The sequence below is a fragment of the Oncorhynchus kisutch genome, linkage group LG13 (genome assembly GCF_002021735.2).
Source record: "Oncorhynchus kisutch isolate 150728-3 linkage group LG13, Okis_V2, whole genome shotgun sequence".
Taxonomy (NCBI): Eukaryota; Metazoa; Chordata; class Actinopteri; order Salmoniformes; family Salmonidae; genus Oncorhynchus; species Oncorhynchus kisutch.
In genome coordinates this window covers 74,225,904-74,243,308 of record NC_034186.2, presented here as the reverse complement: position 1 = coordinate 74,243,308, position 17,405 = coordinate 74,225,904, and the positions used below count along the sequence as shown (strand labels likewise).

Genomic DNA, 17,405 nt, shown 5'->3' with positions numbered 1-17,405 from the left:
GGACAAAGCATGTTGTGCTGCTCAGTGGTTGAGTATGACGACTTGCCTGACAGCATTCCCGAAAAGGGAGGAATTGTAGCCAATTTCTTACACCCATAGTAATTAGCTAAGTTTCTATCATGTAAAGGAATGACACCAACCCTCAGCTTTAAGGGAGTTGGCTGAAGGAGTGAGAGAGAAGATCTCTCATTAATGTAGCTTAATTATTTGTATTTTATTTAACTAAGCAAGTCAGTTAAGAACAAATTCTTATTTACAATTACGGCCCACGCCGGCCAAGCCCGGACGACGCTGGGACTCCCAATCACGGCCGCATGTGATACAGCCTGGATTCGAACCAGGTTACAGTAGTGACGCCTCTTGCACTGAGATGTAGTGCCTTAGACAGCTGCGTCACTCGGGAGCCCCTTATGCTACATACTTGAAACCTTGTATCAAAAACATTTAGTTGTTGATTGTTTGATCCTGTGTGCACTTGATGTGGACCCTAGACCCCGTCATTCTCCCTCCATAAAACACTCCCTAATAAAATATCGCGTCACTTCCTTGCCAATCCCTTAGAAAAAGAAATATTAGAAAGGGACGAACGACGCTGGGAAAGAGCGAGAAGAAGCCAGAATAAAGGATAAAGAAGAAAAGCCCGATGAAAAGAGGGATAGTGAGGCGGGAGGAAGAGAAACACGAGCGTAATCAAAGTAAGTTTTCCATACTTTTTCTGCTTTGGAAACACTCCCCTCAGAAACTTGATCGGCGGAGCGCAAGTTTTGTCCCCTTTCCTCCCTCCCCATCGACATCACTCATTATGGCCTTCCATAGACTAGTACTCCTGGGCAATCTATATGATACGTTTTAGAGTTCAATAAGCGGACATTATTATTTGTTGAAATGGGGTCCCGAGCTATGGCTGGCAGTAAGTTTGACATAATGTAGCCTGCCTTGCCGCATAAAAGCGATCAGTTTTATGAGGAGTTGTTGATTTTGCTTTGATTAGGCATATCACCTGCAAGGATAAGGGGACGCACATAGGGACTAATTAACTTTCAACCGCTTACTGTTTCATCCTCTGATGGAAGTTATTGGTAAATAGTAAACTAATGACAGTAATGTCAGACTGCTTTTTAAATGTAGGCTACCTCATTGTTTTTAAAAGCTCAGTAACACCGGGTTGAGTCCAGTTTCAATATAGTTTTCAATTCAATGCAATAGTGAATCATTGTAATTGCTTTTAGTATTTCCCTATATAGTGTTTGTCTATGGCTTTAAAGTCCCCTACCCCGAGGGAAGGAATCCAAGCAGGAGTATGTTTCACTTGCAAGTCCCAGCATGGCCTTGGCATAAATATCAATGCCAAACGACTCGTTGGTTTCTCACACTCTCTTGCACAACATCAATGTTTTCATGTAGGCCTGTCATGACAGGTCACTGTATATAAGACCATAGAAGTCTCCCCTACAGTGACACTAATCAAGGGAAATGGCCCCTCAGTGACAGCTTGGCTCAGGCCCCTCATATTCACTTTCTCTCTGTTATCTATGTTGACAGTCTAGAATGGACTTCTCTGTTCACTGTAGGTTTATATACTGGCAAAATACCTTTTTGTGAAGGTATTTTATTTCTGTTATGTGTCTTCTAAATAGGTTTATTGAGTTGATATTTGTCTCACACTGACAGAACTTGGCTCAGTGTCCGCATAAATAGATCACGTCAAAGTAAGAACATCAAGGTAGGTTGTTAGTAGTTTAATTTAGTCTGCCATTTTGTTTTCTGATGCATAGAAGTGTTTCTGCTTGATGTGTTGTCTCACCCAACTGGTTTTCTTTCCTTCCCGTCTCTGGCCTCTTTCTTTATTTCTGTCACTCTTTCATTTTTTCTCTCCCTCTGTACCCCATCTTCTCTTTCCCTCTTGCCTCCTTTCTCCATAATTCTTTCTCCCTCTCTCAGCTGTCATGCCACTCCACAAGTCAGCCCACAAGGCGCCTCGCCTGGACCCCACCATGATCTCAGCTCCGCTGGGGGACTTCCGCCACACCATGCACATCGGGAGGGGAGGAGATGCTTTCGGTGACACCTCCTTCCTGGCTACCGTCGGCCCCAGCTCTGACCCTGGGTCTCCGGGTGCCACGGCAACAAACGACTCAATGGCGCCCGTTGATTCCGAGACGCCACTTAACCACACTGATGATGTCACGGATGGCTTCGGAAGCCCACTGAACAGTGAGCTTCAGCATTCTGAGTCGGCGTCGTCTTTCACACTCGATATGGATTTCGACCTGGGCCCATCCATCATGGGTGACGTGCTGGGGGTGATGGATGGACTGGGGCTGAACTCTGACTGGACTAGGACTCGCGCTAATGAGGAAGACGTCTCCAGTCCAAGCAAAAGTCTTGTCGTTGAAGTGGAGAATTTTAAAATGGCGGCAGAGGATCAGTCTGTCAGCATAAGGAACGAGCTGAATGAGAAGAAGCTTTTAGAGATCGAGGGAGATGAGGTGGGACAAGGAAAGATAATAGAGGGGACTGGAGGGATCAAGGCCAAAGGCCAGAGGCCGAAGGTGAGATTCAGCGACAAACGAGAGGAGATCATTCGCCAAGCGTCAGAGGAGGAAGGTCAGGGGTTAGATGTTGAGGAAGAGTATGTGAGTCCCACCGAGGAAGATCGAGAGAGAGGGAACAACGTCATCAGCTTGCCAATCGTGGGAATAGAGGTACAGCCCACCAACCACAAGGTGGATTCACCTTCCAGTCCCGCCTCCTCACACAGCTCAGGGTATGAGGGTGTCACCCCATTGGACAGGAGGAGGGTTGACAACTGTCACTCAGAGACTGATTCCGAGGAGGAGGAGGAGGAGGAGGAAGGGGGAGACAATGGACGGGGCTACACATTTGAAGATGAGTTTGATGATGAAATCGGCCTATAAGAGTGCTATGGGGCATCTTACGTCAATCAATGAGAGGATAAAATGGTTCCTCATTGGTTGTGAACTATGTACAGTTTACTTCCTCTATGCATTGTTCTGCAAATTATCATTCAAAAGGGAGGTTTAACCAAAGCTAAGTATTTCAGAAGAACTGGATATTTGAAGAGTCTCTGTTGAAATGTTTTTGGGACCAAATTACTCCTTTGGATCCTCAGTCATAGACATGCAGTTAGTAAACAGTTACTACAGGAATCCGTTTTCATTGAATCAATCTTATAAGCTCCAATTGATGGACAGAAATATTTGACCTATGAAATAGCCACCTATGTATTCACATCAGATTTGAAATGCTACATTTTTAACAGACACTACTTCAATTTATTATGTCTCAATTGAAAATACAAAGAATAGCCTAGTATTGTTTTAGGCCAAGCAGGTTTTAAGGGAATAAATAGCCTAGTTTGCAGCACTTTAATTCATTTCAAGAAACTGGAAGCTTTACTGTTAAATCAGTGCTTAAATGACAATGATTAAGGCAAATTGAAATGTTTTAACTAACATGTTTTAGTTTTTACCAGGTCAAAGGTGTTTCTTAAGAGAAAGCGCATATGATACAGAAAGACTAGTATCTTATGCTGAAGGTGCCTGAAAGGGAGTCGTTGTTCATATCCCTGTGCTTTAACTCACCATAGCCATTGTCTTCCTTCTTTATGTTGTATTTTCATATCATGTATTGCTCAGAGCCAATTGCTTTGTTGTTTGTTTTGCATTGCATCTTAATGCTCTTTAGAAACAAACTAAATGAATTAGCCTTTTTAGGACAAATATAGATTTCTTTGCCACCTGTTTCTCCACCTAATGCATGGAAAGTGTTTTTTTTTTCCTGAGTGATTTTATTGTTAAATGCCACTGGGTTGTTCCACGAAATTAGTCCTTTTAAGGTAGTGTAACTTGGTTAAAAAATATATATATTTCACCTAATTTTAACATTCTGTAATGATGAGCACATTTTCAACTTAATAAAACATGTTTTTGCATCTCAATATACTATAACTGCCAAATAAAGTAAGTGTTGACTGTAACAGGGTTAATGATTTCATCTTAAATCAGCCATAAATCACCTTGTGACAGGGGGAATGGAAGCTTGTTGCGTGCAACAGGGAGGGGCAATTGAATGCAAGGTTCAAAACATTTTATTAAGTTAAACATTATTAGCCTGTAGCAGGGTTGACGAGTTAAAGCTCGACCCACTCAATTTTTCACCACAAAACACCAGAAAATGGCCAAAAAGAGTAGAACCAGCTCACCTGCATTTACACTATGATTTGACTATTAGTTTATTTGAAAAAATAATGAATAGTTTTACGATATTAAGACAAGTTCAGTTCACGTAACAGGGTTGACCTTAAAATGAGTGACTTTTCCTTATTTTTTAAAAATATTTGTAAAAAATAATTACCTTAATGAATCACTAAACTTAAGAAATAAAAAATTATCTTCAGAAATGACTCAGAATAAGCAACAGAATAACTAGGGTTTTACCATTTTTGGGTGAAGTGGATTAAAATCTTCTGAGAAGTCGGTGCACAGAGGGACATGTCAATGCTGAATTATATTCATAAAAAAAAATCGGATTTATAGAATTATCCATGTGGTCTACTTAATTTTAATATAACAGGCTTTTAAATCCAATATTGGTGCACAATTTCTACTTAAAATATCAAAGGATGCAAAAGCAACTCATTTCATGGAACAACCCTACTCTGTTTATGGATACCTCATTTTAAAAATGTCCTCTTATTTAGAGCTTTAATATCTATGGTGTTTTCATGACATAAATCTATCATTCCTATTTTTTTTAAAACTGAACTGTTCACATTCCAATATTTAATTTCTCAAGTCAGAATTTTTCTGACCTAAATTACATCCAATGTAGGCCTATTTTTATTTGAATGCATTTAGCCTGTGTAGTCAATTACAAAAGTTCTTAGTTTTGTTTTTAACAACCACTGACAATCTCTGAAATTGATGTGCTTCATCTCATGTTTTGAATTTCAGTTGCAAAGCATATATGACCTTATATTTAATGCTTCTTTTGGACCAACATTGTACAAGGGGGTTGGGTTAAATGCGGAAGACACATTTCAGTTATATGCATTCAGGTGCACAACTGACTATCCCCCTTTCCCCTTACAAGTAATGCTGTAGGGAGAAGAGGAGGGGGTCTGGAAAGAATTGTCTCTGGACATGTTCTTTATCTCGTGATGGATCCTCTTGGATATGCTGGTTACTTCAATAAACATATTTCTTTACAGCGTAATGTTTCAGCAAAGTGTTTCCTTGTGTCAGTGTACTCTTTAACTTATGTGGAAAGATGGCAGGAATATTAATGCGATAATACACTCTACTACATCTGTATTTGGACAGAGATGCCAACCTTTAAAATGTGGCTATATTCTCCAGCATTTTGGATATGAGATAGATGTTTCATATGAGATGACAGGACAGAACGTCACCTTTTTATTTGAGGGTATTTTACTGTTTAGAAACTAAAGCACTTTATAGATCTAGTCTCCCCCCCATTTGTAGATGTCAAGCATTGCCGTTTGTTTTGCCCAATAGAAACTGAATGATGACTTGAGCCATTTTCTAAGTGAGTAGATACAATGTTTCTGAACACTTCTAAATCAATCCTGATAATACCATGATTAAGAAAAATCATTCATGAATAATGAGTGTGAAAGTTAGGCTCCAACAAAGCATGCAAACCTGTCACCATTACCAATAATGGGGGATATGAGCATTTTTTTGGTGGGGGTATGATCTTCATCCCTCTAACTTTCTCACTCACCATTCACACATAATTTATGATTATCTATAATCATGGTAGCATTCTTATTCATGTAGGTGTTCACAAACACACCTTAACTTACGATAAAAGTGTCTCAAATGACAGTACATTATTCACCATTCACTTCCTATTGGAGAAACATAATCTGAAACACAACCAAAACAAGCTGTGTTTACAAATATTGCCGCATGAGTGCGCTGTGCGCAAGCTGTGCAAGTTGGTGGCAGAACAAGGGGGAGTTCTTATCGAACACCAGCAAAAACAAACGCCTATTTACATGTAGTTTATGAGTGCCTTTCACACTACTTTTGGATTATGATTGGATTTTAAGGCTCGTATGAATGTCCTTCTTAATATAATGTTTGTGTCATCATCGCAAATCCACTGCATTATACTTCAACCAGTAAAATTGATATTTCGGCTAGCTTTTGCTACAGCCTATCTCAACGAGCGTAAGCATTCTTGATAACTGCTTCATCCAAAATTAGTTATTTTGCAAAAATCCCAACCCAAATATTATCTTAACGACTGTTCAAGCAAGAATCAAAACATAATTGTAAGCGTATGAGAACCCCAAAAAGTTAGTTTGTTTGTAAGTAATAAAAACGTAAATCTAGGGTATGTCGAATGGGCAGATGGCAATGGCTTTCTTACTGCCGCCAAGAGTAGCTCGCATCTGTGCATGATGTCAGTGTGTCGTGTACTGGAAAAGGGTCTATGCATCCAAGAAGTTTGTAGTCACAAGCTTGATGTAGTTAGTGGTCATGTCAGAATGCTCATACTTGTGTCCTAATAGGCAGTGGTCTAAAGTACTTAAGTAAAAATACTTTAAAGTAGTTTTTTGGGGTATCTGTACTTTACTATTTATATGTTTGTTACATGTTTTGTTGTTGTTACATCTCGTTACATGTTGAATGCTTGGACAGGACAATAAAATGATCGAATTCAAACACTTATCAAGAGAACATCCCTGGTCATCCTACTACCTCTGATCTGGCGGACTCACTAAACGCAAATGCTTGGTTTGTAAATGTTGTCTGTTGAGTGTTGGAGTGTGCCTCTGGCTATCAGTAAATAAAAAAATAAAATGGTACCATCTGTTTTACTTAATATAAGACATTTGAAATTATTTATACTTTTACTTTTATTTTCGATTCTTAAGTACATTTTAGCAATTACATTTACCTTTGATACTTAAGTATATTTAAAATCAAATACTTTTAGACTTTTACTCAAGTAGTATTTTACTGTGTGACTTTCACTTTTACTTGAGTCATTTTCTATTAAGGTATCTTTACTTTTACTCAAGTATGGCTATTGGGTACTTTTTCCACAACTAGTAATAAGATGTTTGAGTATGCATTATTTTATTTTTTTTACAGTATGTGACGTTTCAAAAATCGAGTATACTTTAAATGTGCAGATGTCAAATTCATTTCGGCTTTGACAACAGCTGATAATCAATAAGGATGATTATTAGTCACAAATGCGAAACCATGCAGTCCAGCATGACGCATTCTGATTATGCGACAATATAACGTTTTATAATATGTGCATTTTCTTAAATCGTGTATGGTTTAAATGCCAGGATGTTATGCTAATTTTGGCGCTCCATATAGTAGAATTCGATGCACACTTTTCCACAATGCATTGGAAGAGGTGGGCTGCGAGTGACAAACAACAAAACTAGGCTATTATTAATTTAGAAGATACCCAATAGCAAGCTTCTGCGGAAACCTGGTCGTAGAACATTTCATATGATTCTGTATATAAATCCAGGACACTCCATTTAGTATATGCTACGTCTGGTATGGTTACATAAGACAGATGGTTACTTCAGGCAAAACAAAAGGAGGGTGGTTGGTCGTGTGGATAGGATGGGTTGGCGTATAACGTGAACGTCTAGTAACTTTTCAACTACTTTTGAGCTACATTGCAACTACTTAGCATGTTATGTAACCCTTCTGTTAACCCGAACGCCCATCCCAGCTAATATTAGCCACCTAGCTAGAATTCGTAACATATCATACGTTTTGCAAATTCGTAAGCTATGAAATGTGTAATGGACATCCAAAAATTAATACATACTATACGAAACGTAACATCGTTCTAAATGGAGTGTATCTGCTTTAAATACAGAATACTACAAAATGCTCTGAGACCAGGTTGTTTGCGGTGGTGTTCAAATGCCCTTTTTGTTCTTACAATGATCACGAGTATCGCATCGTAGACTAGTCTTTTTTCTCCTTAAAAACTACGTGGATTTATGTTTTCTAATTGAAAAGTGTTTCTTGTTCTCTTGGCTTTCGTCGGAGCTTTTAAATACTAAACCATCTTTTGATTTGTGAATGTGTAGGCACCAGGGACTTGGTATGTGGCTGTGTTATTGATGCCATATTAATCAGGCCTTTTGATTTGTGAATGTGTAGGCACCAGGGACTTGGTATGTGGCTGTGTTATTGATGCCATATTAATCAGGCCTTTTGATTTGTGAATGTGTAGGCACCAGGGACTTGGTATGTGGCTGTGTTATTGATGCCATATTAATCAGGCCTTTTGATTTGTGAATGTGTAGGCACCAGGGACTTGGTATGTGGCTGTGTTATTGATGCCATATTAATCAGGCCTTTTGATTTGTGAATGTGTAGGCACCAGGGACTTGGTATGTGGCTGTGTTATTGATGCCATATTAATCAGGCCTTTTGATTTGTGAATGTGTAGGCACCAGGGACTTGGTATGTGGCTGTGTTATTGATGCCATATTAATCAGGCCTTTTGATTTGTGAATGTGTAGGCACCAGGGTCTTGGTATGTGGCTGTGTTATTGATGCCATATTAATCAGGCCTTTTGATTTGTGAATGTGTAGGCACCAGGGACTTGGTATGTGGCTGTGTTATTGATGCCATATTAATCAGGCCTTTTGATTTGTGAATGTGTAGGCACCAGGGACTTGGTATGTGGCTGTGTTATTGATGCCATATTAATCAGGCCTTTTGATTTGTGAATGTGTAGGCACCAGGGTCTTGGTATGTGGCTGTGTTATTGATGCCATATTAATCAGGCCTTTTGATTTGTGAATGTGTAGGCACCAGGGACTTGGTATGTGGCTGTGTTATTGATGCCTTTTGATTTGAACATATGGATTATTTTTGTATCTATTTCATTAATGGATCAAGCCTCAGCCCAACTTCAGTTTATGGTGCTGTCCAGCAGTTGTGAATTTGCATGCACCCGACTGTACACGTTTTATGTGCAATAGCCCTTTGATTTGAACATTTTAAACGTTTGTGTGTACTACTAGGCAGTTTGATTTCATTACTATATGTTACAGCACTTTGTTGAAATGGAACCAAATGAGTTTGTCTTCAGTCCTTAAATAGGATAGATGAGCTATATGGTCTACTACAGTGTAGGTCAAATGTGATAGTCTTCCTATAACCAGCCTGAGTAGGCCTATAACTCAATTCCTATTTTATTCAGAGTTTAGAGAAATGAATCGAATTGGAAATGAACTATTATCAGGCTGGTTAATGTAATGCATGTCTGTTGAATTTGGAAAAAAATCCACCCACATTCTGCCCCGCCCCACCTACTCAGCCAATCAGGAGCCGCTACTGCGTTGCCGCTGTGGCATACTGCATACTTTTTACTAAACGGTACATGCTAAATAGAATGCAACGGTGAGTGAATAGCATGGAGTTTAAGTATGTAGTATGCTAGTATGGGTATTTGGACAAGACCACTGTGTGCATATACAGCTCTGGAAAAAATTAAGAGACCACTGCAAAATGATCAGTGTCACTATTTATAGGTATGTGTTTGAATAAAATGAGCATTTTTGTTTTATTCTATAAACTACTGACAACATTTCTCCCAAAATACAAATATTGTCACTTATTAATTTTTAAACACAATTCTAATGTTTTAACTTAGGAAGAGTTAAATCAATATTTGGTGGAATAACCCTGATTTTCAATCACAGCTTTCATGCATCTTGGCATGCTAGCCACCAGACTTTCACATTAATGTTGGGTGACTTTATGCCACTCTTGACACAAAAATTCAAGCAGCTCGGCTTTGTTTGATGGCTTGTGACCATCCATCTTCCTCTTGATCACATTCCAGAGGTTTTCAATGGGGTTCATGTCTGGAGATTGGGCTGGCCATGACAGGGTCTTGATCTGGTGGTCCTCCATCCACACCTTGATTGACCTGGCTGTGTGGCATGGAGCATTGTCCTGCTGGAAAAAACAATCCTCAGAGTTGGGGAACATTGTCAGAGCAGAAGGAAGCAAGCTTTCTTCCAGGACAACCTTGTACGTGGCTTGATTTCTGCGTCCTTCACTAAGACAAATCTGCCCGATTCCAGCCTTGCTGAACCACCCTCAGATCATCACCGATCCTCCACCAAATTTCAGTGGGTGCGAGACACTGTGGCTTGTAGGCCTCTCATGGTCTAGCATCCACTGTGAAACTTGGTGGAGGATCGGTGATGCGAGGAATGGTTTCTGAGGATTGGTTTTTCCAGCAGGACGATGCTCCATGCCACACAGCCAGGTCAATCAAGGTGTGGATGGAGGACCACCAGATCAAGAATGTGATCAAGAGGAAGATGGACAGTCACAAGACAAGCTGCTTGAATGTTTGCGCCAGGAGTGGAATAAAGTCACCCAACATCAATGACTGGTGGAGAGCATGCCAAGACACATAAAAGCTGTGATTTAAATTCAGGGTTATTCCACCAAATATTCCTAAATTAAAACATTAGTATGGTGTTTAAAAATGATTACGAACTTGTTTTCTTTGCATTATTCAAGGTCTGACAACACTGCATCTTTTTGTTATTTTGACCAGTTGTCATTTCTGCAAATAAATGCTCTAAATTATATATTTATTTGGAATTTGGGAGAAATGTTGTCAGAAGATTATAGAATAAAACTTTTTTTTTTTTACCCAAACACATACCTATAAATAGTAAAACCAGAGAAACTGATAATTTTGCAGTAGTCTCTTCATTTTTTCCACAGCTGAATATACAAATACCCTCAAATAAAAGGTGACACTGTACTAAACCCTTTTGATCTAAAAGCAAAATGTAATATTAGCATCACTCTAGAAATAAAGACATAGGGGTGTGTACATCAATGGAAATGACTAACTCATGATCTCATTCCTTCATGTCAATCAACAGGCATTTTGTTGGGTTGAGAAAAAATATACACCAAAACAGTAATTTGGTAAAGTGTTTTACTTTGAACATGTTGGTACACATGCTACTTGTGAAGGCCAGAAGGAATAACATACATGCACAGTACATGGTAAATGCATGCCAACAGAGCAGTGAGGGGACTGAGAAATAAAAAAAACACAGGCACACACACTTAGACCCTCTCACTCACACACACACACACACACCTATACAGAGATTGTCCTGAACACGTTGAAGCCTGACAGAGCAGTAGAGACCATCACTCCAGGTATCTGCGGGTGCCAGTGGATTTCCTTGACCTCTGTCTGACCCTGGTGCAGGAACAGCAGCTGGGGGGGCAGGTCCTTCACCCCCTCTGCCCTCGCACCAACATCACATGACTCTACCGATAGGTCCCATTGGCTGACCACGTCGTCCGCTCCAGAGGCGGCAAACACGCTGGAGTCCACAGGGTTCCATTCTACTGATGTCACTGGTGCGCTGTGCTGCTTGAAGTTAGCCACCGGCCGGCCCGACTGAAAGCACAGGTAGATAATATTACAGTTTAGCATAATCTCTCCTCACTTCTGTTGTGAGCATTCTGGTTTAGAATAACTGCACTAATAGTTTGCTCCCACACACTGACCCCAGACCAGTCCCATGGGCGACCTCCCAAGTTAAGGGTTATAAAGCGCAATACGAGTCAGACCATGTAACCACTGTTGATTTGGTGCTCCTCCAGCACATCAGAGTAATATCAAATCTCTAAAGCTCGAAGCTAAAAATAAATAAAATAAAATGAGGGTCAGTGTGTGGGAGCCAACTTTCCTCTACATTCCACCCACATCTTGAAATGCCATCATACAGGAAAGGACAGGATTACCATGGGTGTAGAGAAGGGGCGGGGGAGACAAGAGGACTTAACATACAACTCATCACCAGGTGCAAACTACCTGCCCTCCAGGACACCTACAGCACCCGATGTCACAGGAAGGCCAAAAAGATAATCAAGGACAACAACCACCCAAGCCACTGCCTGTTCACCTTGCTATCATCCAGAAGGCGAGGTCAGTACAGGTGCATCAAAGCTGGGACGGAGAGACTGAAAAACAGCTTCCATCTCAAGGCCACCAGACTGTTAAACAGCCATCACTAACATTGAGTGGCAGCTGCCAACATACTGACTCAAATCTCAAGCCACTTTAATAATAAAAAATTGGATGTAATAAATGTGTTACAAGTCACTTTATATAATGTTTACATACCCTACATTACTCATCTCATATGTATATACTGTACTCTATACCATCTACTGCATCTTGCCTATGCCGCACGGCCATCCATATATTTATACTTACATATTCTTACTCATTCCTTTACACTTGTGTGTGCATAAGGTAGTTGTTGTGAAATTGTTAGATATTACTGCACGGTGGGAACTAGAAGTAAAAGCATTTCACTACACTTGCATTAACATCTGCTAACCATGTGTATGTGACCAATAAAAATGTATTTAATTATTGTCCAATGCACAGAAAACACAGGTAGAGATTGATGGCAGTGTGTGATTGTTCAGCAGCAGTGGCGTGCAGTGACAATCTGTTAAGAGTGTTGGGACTGCAGCCATTTTAAACCCAAACAAACCAACCCAGATGGTGCAATAATGATGCAAAGATGGCATTTACGGTATTTGCCATCCTCCTATTACTTTTTATGGGTTCAATATTTTCCAGAAAATCTTTAAAAATACCTTTGAGAAAATTGCAACCATCCTGGTATTCCTGTTCAACCCAGAAATGCTATTTAAAGTTGCAGCTAATGAAGAAGAAAAAGCTGTGTACATTTGCAAATACTGTGCCAAATCATATGTGAAGAATGCAACAAAGATGCAGAATCATCTGGCCAAGTACATAAAGTTCTCTCAGCGCTCACAACAAGCAACCGTTGACAAAAGTCACTCTACTTCTATTCGAGGTGAAAATGATGAATCAGACACCTTACCGATAGCAACAGCTCATGGTCCTCCTGGAATCTTTTGTTTTTTTGACTCAATGGAGGAACGTAGTCAGAGAAATGCTGATGAATGTCTTGATCGAGCTGTGTATGAAACTGGTTCCTCTCTGATGCTCACAGGCAATGTGTCTTGGAAGAGATTTCTGAATGTTCTTTGCCCAGCATACACCCTTCCAACCAGACATGCTTTATCTACTCATTTGCTGGATGCAGAGCTCAACAGAGTTCAAGTGAAGGTCAAGCAAATCCAGTGTCTGTTCTTTTGCCCATCTTAATATTTTATTTTTATTGGCCAGTCTGAGATATGGATTTTTATTTGCAACTCTGCCTAGAAGGCCAGCATCAACAAGGACATTTCTAAGTGACCCCAAACTTTTGAACGGTAGTGTATATCCAATGCAAAAAAACATCTACATTTAAATGGTATTAATATGAATTTCTGTTAATTCCCACAGAAAATTTCCACCTCTAAATATTCCCCAAAATGTGCAACACTAATGGTGACTATTTAAACAGTCTGATGGCCTAGAGAAAGCAGCTATTTTACAGTCTCTCAGTCCCAGCTTTAATGCACCTGTATGGTCTCTGCCTTTAAATGCTAAATAACAAATGTTTTCAAGTGCAGCTTTAGCAATGATGGTTTTGGGAAACAGCTCTGAGATGTAATGATACTCCTACGAAGGTTCTAACGAAAAACTTAGCCTTCAGTTTCCCAAAATAAACTTGCCCTGGTTGGTACCGTAGGATCAGCTGACCCTCCCTAAATCCCAACCTTAGACTAATGTCTAAGTCTTTGGGCAAATTAACCCTACTGCAGTTCTTACCTGGAACTGCCTCAAGTCCCAAACTTTCAGAAGTCCGTCGTCCCCGCCGGACAGGAGGAATGGTTCAGTCCTGTTCCAACTGATGACGTTGACGTCTGAGGAGTGTGCCTCCTTGGCACATAGCATGGAGTTGGGCGGGGCTCTGGTGTCCCAGACCCGGATGGACTGATCCACAGAGCAGGACGCAAAAACCTTGGGGGTAGGATGAAAGAGGGAGGAGGGAGAAAAAGAGGACAATGAGACAGAAAGTTGCAGTTTTAGCTATAATTCTGCAACTGACCTCATTTCATGTCTGCTTCTTCTGACATTAAAAAAGTAAAGTTTCTTTACATCTACTGATATTGTCACTCAGCCTAACATCCCACTGCTTCTCCCATCATACCGTGGCTTCTGTGGGTGACCACTGCAAGTCCTCCACGGACTTGGTGTGAGAACTGAAAGGCCGTTGGTCGATCTGCCAGGAAGTCCCTCCCTCCTGTGGTTCCCACACATGGATGTTCTTTTTGCAGTCGCCACTGACCAGCCGACCTTTTAGACAAAACATACTAATAAATGAGCTTATTATTCTACTCTTGTATTCACATTTATTTAGGGACAGTTTCCCAGAAACACATTAAGACTAGTCCTGTACAAAAAAAATCTAATTCATCATCAAGGTAATTAGATTGAGCCAGTCATTCTCATAAATTTTGGCTGGAAGCCAACATAGTAGACGTCCCCTTATACATAGAACAGTAACTACACAGCGGATGGTGAGGAATATGCACTCTGCTTTAGACGTACCAAAACATCAAAAGTGGCAATGGACCGACTCACCGGGTACTTTGGGCGACCAATCAATGGCAAAGCCCTCACTCATGTGACCCGAGAAACTGAAGAGGGGCGTGGCTTCCTTCTGCTGTTTAACAAAGGTTGACATGGCAGCTGAACTGTGGACGGCTTCCATCTGGGATCGGAGGTCAAATATCTCCACCTGACCTTTCTCTGACCAGACAGCAGCCAATGACTGATCTCCACGATGGGTCACCTGGTGGAAAAATAGACAGCGTTAATGTTGAGCCTTTCAAACCACTGCTGCCTCACATCACACACAGTCCAATCAGGGCGCATGTACAGAAGAACAAACTGAAGGTGCAAGAGATATTCAGATACTCTCAGACAATGAGAACAGTTAAACTCACTCGGACTCTGTTGATCCCTCCGTAGTGAGGCATCATGGCCAACTCCATCTGTGGCTTCTTATCTTCATCATCATCCTCTTCATCACTCTCTCCATCACTGCTCTCGTCCCCCTCCTTCACTTTCTCTGTAGTACCGTGGAGGTTGTGCATGCGTATGAGAAGCAGTCTTAGAGGAAGGAGGAGAAAAGGTATGGTAGGATAAGTCAATGAGGCCTGGGCAATGAAGGACTACCAATAGCGGGGTGTGCAAAAAGTATATTCAATGTAAGTATTTGGGGATCCCTTCACATCAGCCTCCCAATAGGAAGGCAGTCTGAGTGTATGCTGAGTGTCATTGTTATGGATCGGTGGTGTGACAGCTACCTGTTGCTGAGGGCAGCGTCAGCCTGTGTGCCTGCACAGAGCAGCATAGAGAGGGGATACTGTTCCCTGCCGTCTCCATTCGCATCTCTCAACACGTCGAAGCTCAGGCAAGGAGCACCTGGGGCGGGGGTATATGGTGACAAAGCAAAACAATCAGCAAGTGCCCATCTAGATCAATCTTTGGTGAATTACAAACTAATGCTATAACGTTAGCAAACAAGCTATCCAATACATTTGAAATAACAGTTCGTGACATTGTAAGTTCAAAACATTCTAATTAATTTGTTTGATGGGCAATAAAATAACTCTATTAGCTAGTTAACTGTTGGACCAACCTGTCTGACACTCGTGGTACATGCGGTAAGCCGACCGGTCCATCTCGAGCTCCTCTCCGGGTTGGAGAGGCTGTTTTCCGGGGACATAAACTTGAGTTTCCTGTTCTCCATCCTTTCCCTCTTCTTCCATTTCGTCTTCGTCGCTGCCACCCCCTTCCATTTCTTCCATCTCTCCATCTTCATTCGGAAGCGTGTCTTCTCCGGGCGCCGACATTTTGAGAGGGGCCAGGCTTAGCTTACTTCCGGTGGATTGATCACGTGGTTTGTCTCTCGCTCGCTCATTTGCGATAATTCAGCTGATGTGCCCCCTCTATTCCTGACCTCTTTGGCAGACAGCCTGGAATTTTTCCTGACCCTTGCTACTGCCAGTAAAGTCCACTAATTCTAAAAGCATCTAACCAAGGAAGGAATTACTGTAATCTTATGGATAAACAAAAAGTATTACAAAATGTAAAGCGAACATTCAAGGCAGGTGGGTTTTTGAGCCCCACCTGTTTAGCTGAAATATTTGTTCCCATGTTTTGCATGTTATTTTGTCATTACTACGTGTCACATATCAGTTTGCAAACAGTGTAAAAAATAATACAAACATGGTCTCTTTTTTGCTTTCTTGAGTAAGGCAGATCAGAAATGCAGGTGTTTCAGCATAGCTTAGTGCTTTGTGTGGTGGAGGGGCAGCCAGAGTGTAGGAGTTGGTCATCTTCTCTAGTTGTGCCATGATTTGCGTTCTGTCACTCATAGGGACACTACATCATCACAAAAGCTACAGGTAGAGCTAGAAAGTTCAAGCCCCTTGGGTGGTGCCATAAATTTACATTACAAAAGTGCCCATCCAAGAAGGCTCAAGGTCCTTGGTCACAGATAAAATGACGTCAAATCACGTTATATCTACCGCAGCTTTGATTGGACTGATCATACTTTAAAAATCAACATCATACTTTAAAAAATCTTAGCTAGCAAGCTAGACAAGCAGTCTACTGGCAAATCCTTTTCAATTCTTGTCATATGAAGAGAAATTATAGAAAAAACATATCGGTGCTCATCGGCCATTGGACATAAACATTACACAGGAAGTTGGAAATCGCAAATTCAACAATGAGTGGTTTGGAAGGAATCAGTGGCTAACTGCAAGTGTTGCAAAGCAATCACTAGCCTTCTATTCGTTGGAGAGGGTGTGTAGTCCAAGTCTGGGTTTAAGAGTCTCTTTTCCAAACTTAAACGGATAAACATTCACACGCAACACAATAGGCCAGAAAAGGCTAAATACATTGTCCATGCTGTCAATCCAGAATGACTTCTGCCGTGTTCAAAACAACTGGAAACTCGGAACTGGGAAAACTCAGACTTTAGTGAGTTCAAGGCAACTGGGAACTCTGGAAAATAAACAATCTCCGACTGGGAAAATACGTTTTGAACGGTCATCCAACTCGCAATTCCAAGTCGGGAGCTCCGACCTGAAGATCACTGACGTCCTGATTCAACCTTGTTTTTTTCTGAGTTCCCAGTTGTCTTGAAAGAACCATAAATCCAGAGAATGCCAGACAAGATTTGCCCACAAGAAGGACCCCCGTGCCACCTTCCTGTTCAAGTGAGCACAGCATAACAGTGAGTCCAAAAATGTATTTTATGCTGCTGCATAAATGATGTACTATGGTTGGGGAAAGGATAAGGTTTTGTAATAAATGCCGAAAATAAGGTTAACACAAGCTTTGAAGATCAGAGATCTTATAC

General features: G+C 40.9%; 2 protein-coding genes across 3 annotated transcripts; one reads left to right on the top strand and one right to left on the bottom strand.

Moving 5' to 3' along the window:
- Positions 1–372: 372 nt before the first annotated feature.
- On the top strand, positions 373–5,238 carry LOC109885333 (uncharacterized). 2 transcript variants are annotated; one of them, XM_020477182.2, is made up of 3 exons: positions 387–695; positions 1,672–1,723; positions 1,942–5,238. In XM_020477182.2, exon 3 carries the CDS (start codon positions 1,947–1,949, stop codon positions 2,916–2,918), a length of 972 nt encoding a protein of 323 aa, XP_020332771.1. In that variant the 5' UTR covers positions 387–695; positions 1,672–1,723; positions 1,942–1,946; the 3' UTR covers positions 2,919–5,238. The 2 variants fall into 2 exon arrangements, with proteins under 2 accessions (XP_020332770.1, XP_020332771.1); XM_020477181.2 differs by lacking the exon at positions 1,672–1,723 and having other exon boundaries at positions 373–695.
- A 5,525-nt stretch (positions 5,239–10,763) lies between these two features.
- LOC109885334 (glutamate-rich WD repeat-containing protein 1) lies at positions 10,764–15,924 on the bottom strand. Its single transcript, XM_020477183.2, has 7 exons — positions 15,675–15,924; positions 15,340–15,457; positions 14,977–15,142; positions 14,612–14,822; positions 14,178–14,323; positions 13,796–13,987; positions 10,764–11,494 (listed from the first exon to the last, which is right to left on the bottom strand). Exons 1-7 carry the CDS (start codon positions 15,886–15,888, stop codon positions 11,186–11,188), a joined length of 1,356 nt encoding a protein of 451 aa, XP_020332772.1. The 5' UTR covers positions 15,889–15,924; the 3' UTR covers positions 10,764–11,185.
- Positions 15,925–17,405: the final 1,481 nt, after the last annotated feature.

Bases quoted from the DNA above. Each gene is read 5' to 3' on its own strand.
- LOC109885333 (XM_020477181.2), top strand. From the start codon at position 644: ATGAAAAGAGGGATAGTGAGGCGGGAGGAAGAGAAACACGAGCGTAAT. The intron at 696-1,941 runs GTAAGTTTTCCA...TCCCTCTCTCAG, and splicing joins GAAACACGAGCGTAATCAAA to CTGTCATGCCACTCCACAAG.
- LOC109885334 (XM_020477183.2), bottom strand. From the start codon at position 15,888: ATGTCGGCGCCCGGAGAAGACACGCTTCCGAATGAAGATGGAGAGATG. The intron at 15,143-15,339 runs GTAGCTGTCACA...CCTTCCTCTAAG, and splicing joins GACGCTGCCCTCAGCAACAG to ACTGCTTCTCATACGCATGC. The intron at 14,823-14,976 runs GTGAGTTTAACT...TTTTTCCACCAG, and splicing joins GAGGGATCAACAGAGTCCGA to GTGACCCATCGTGGAGATCA.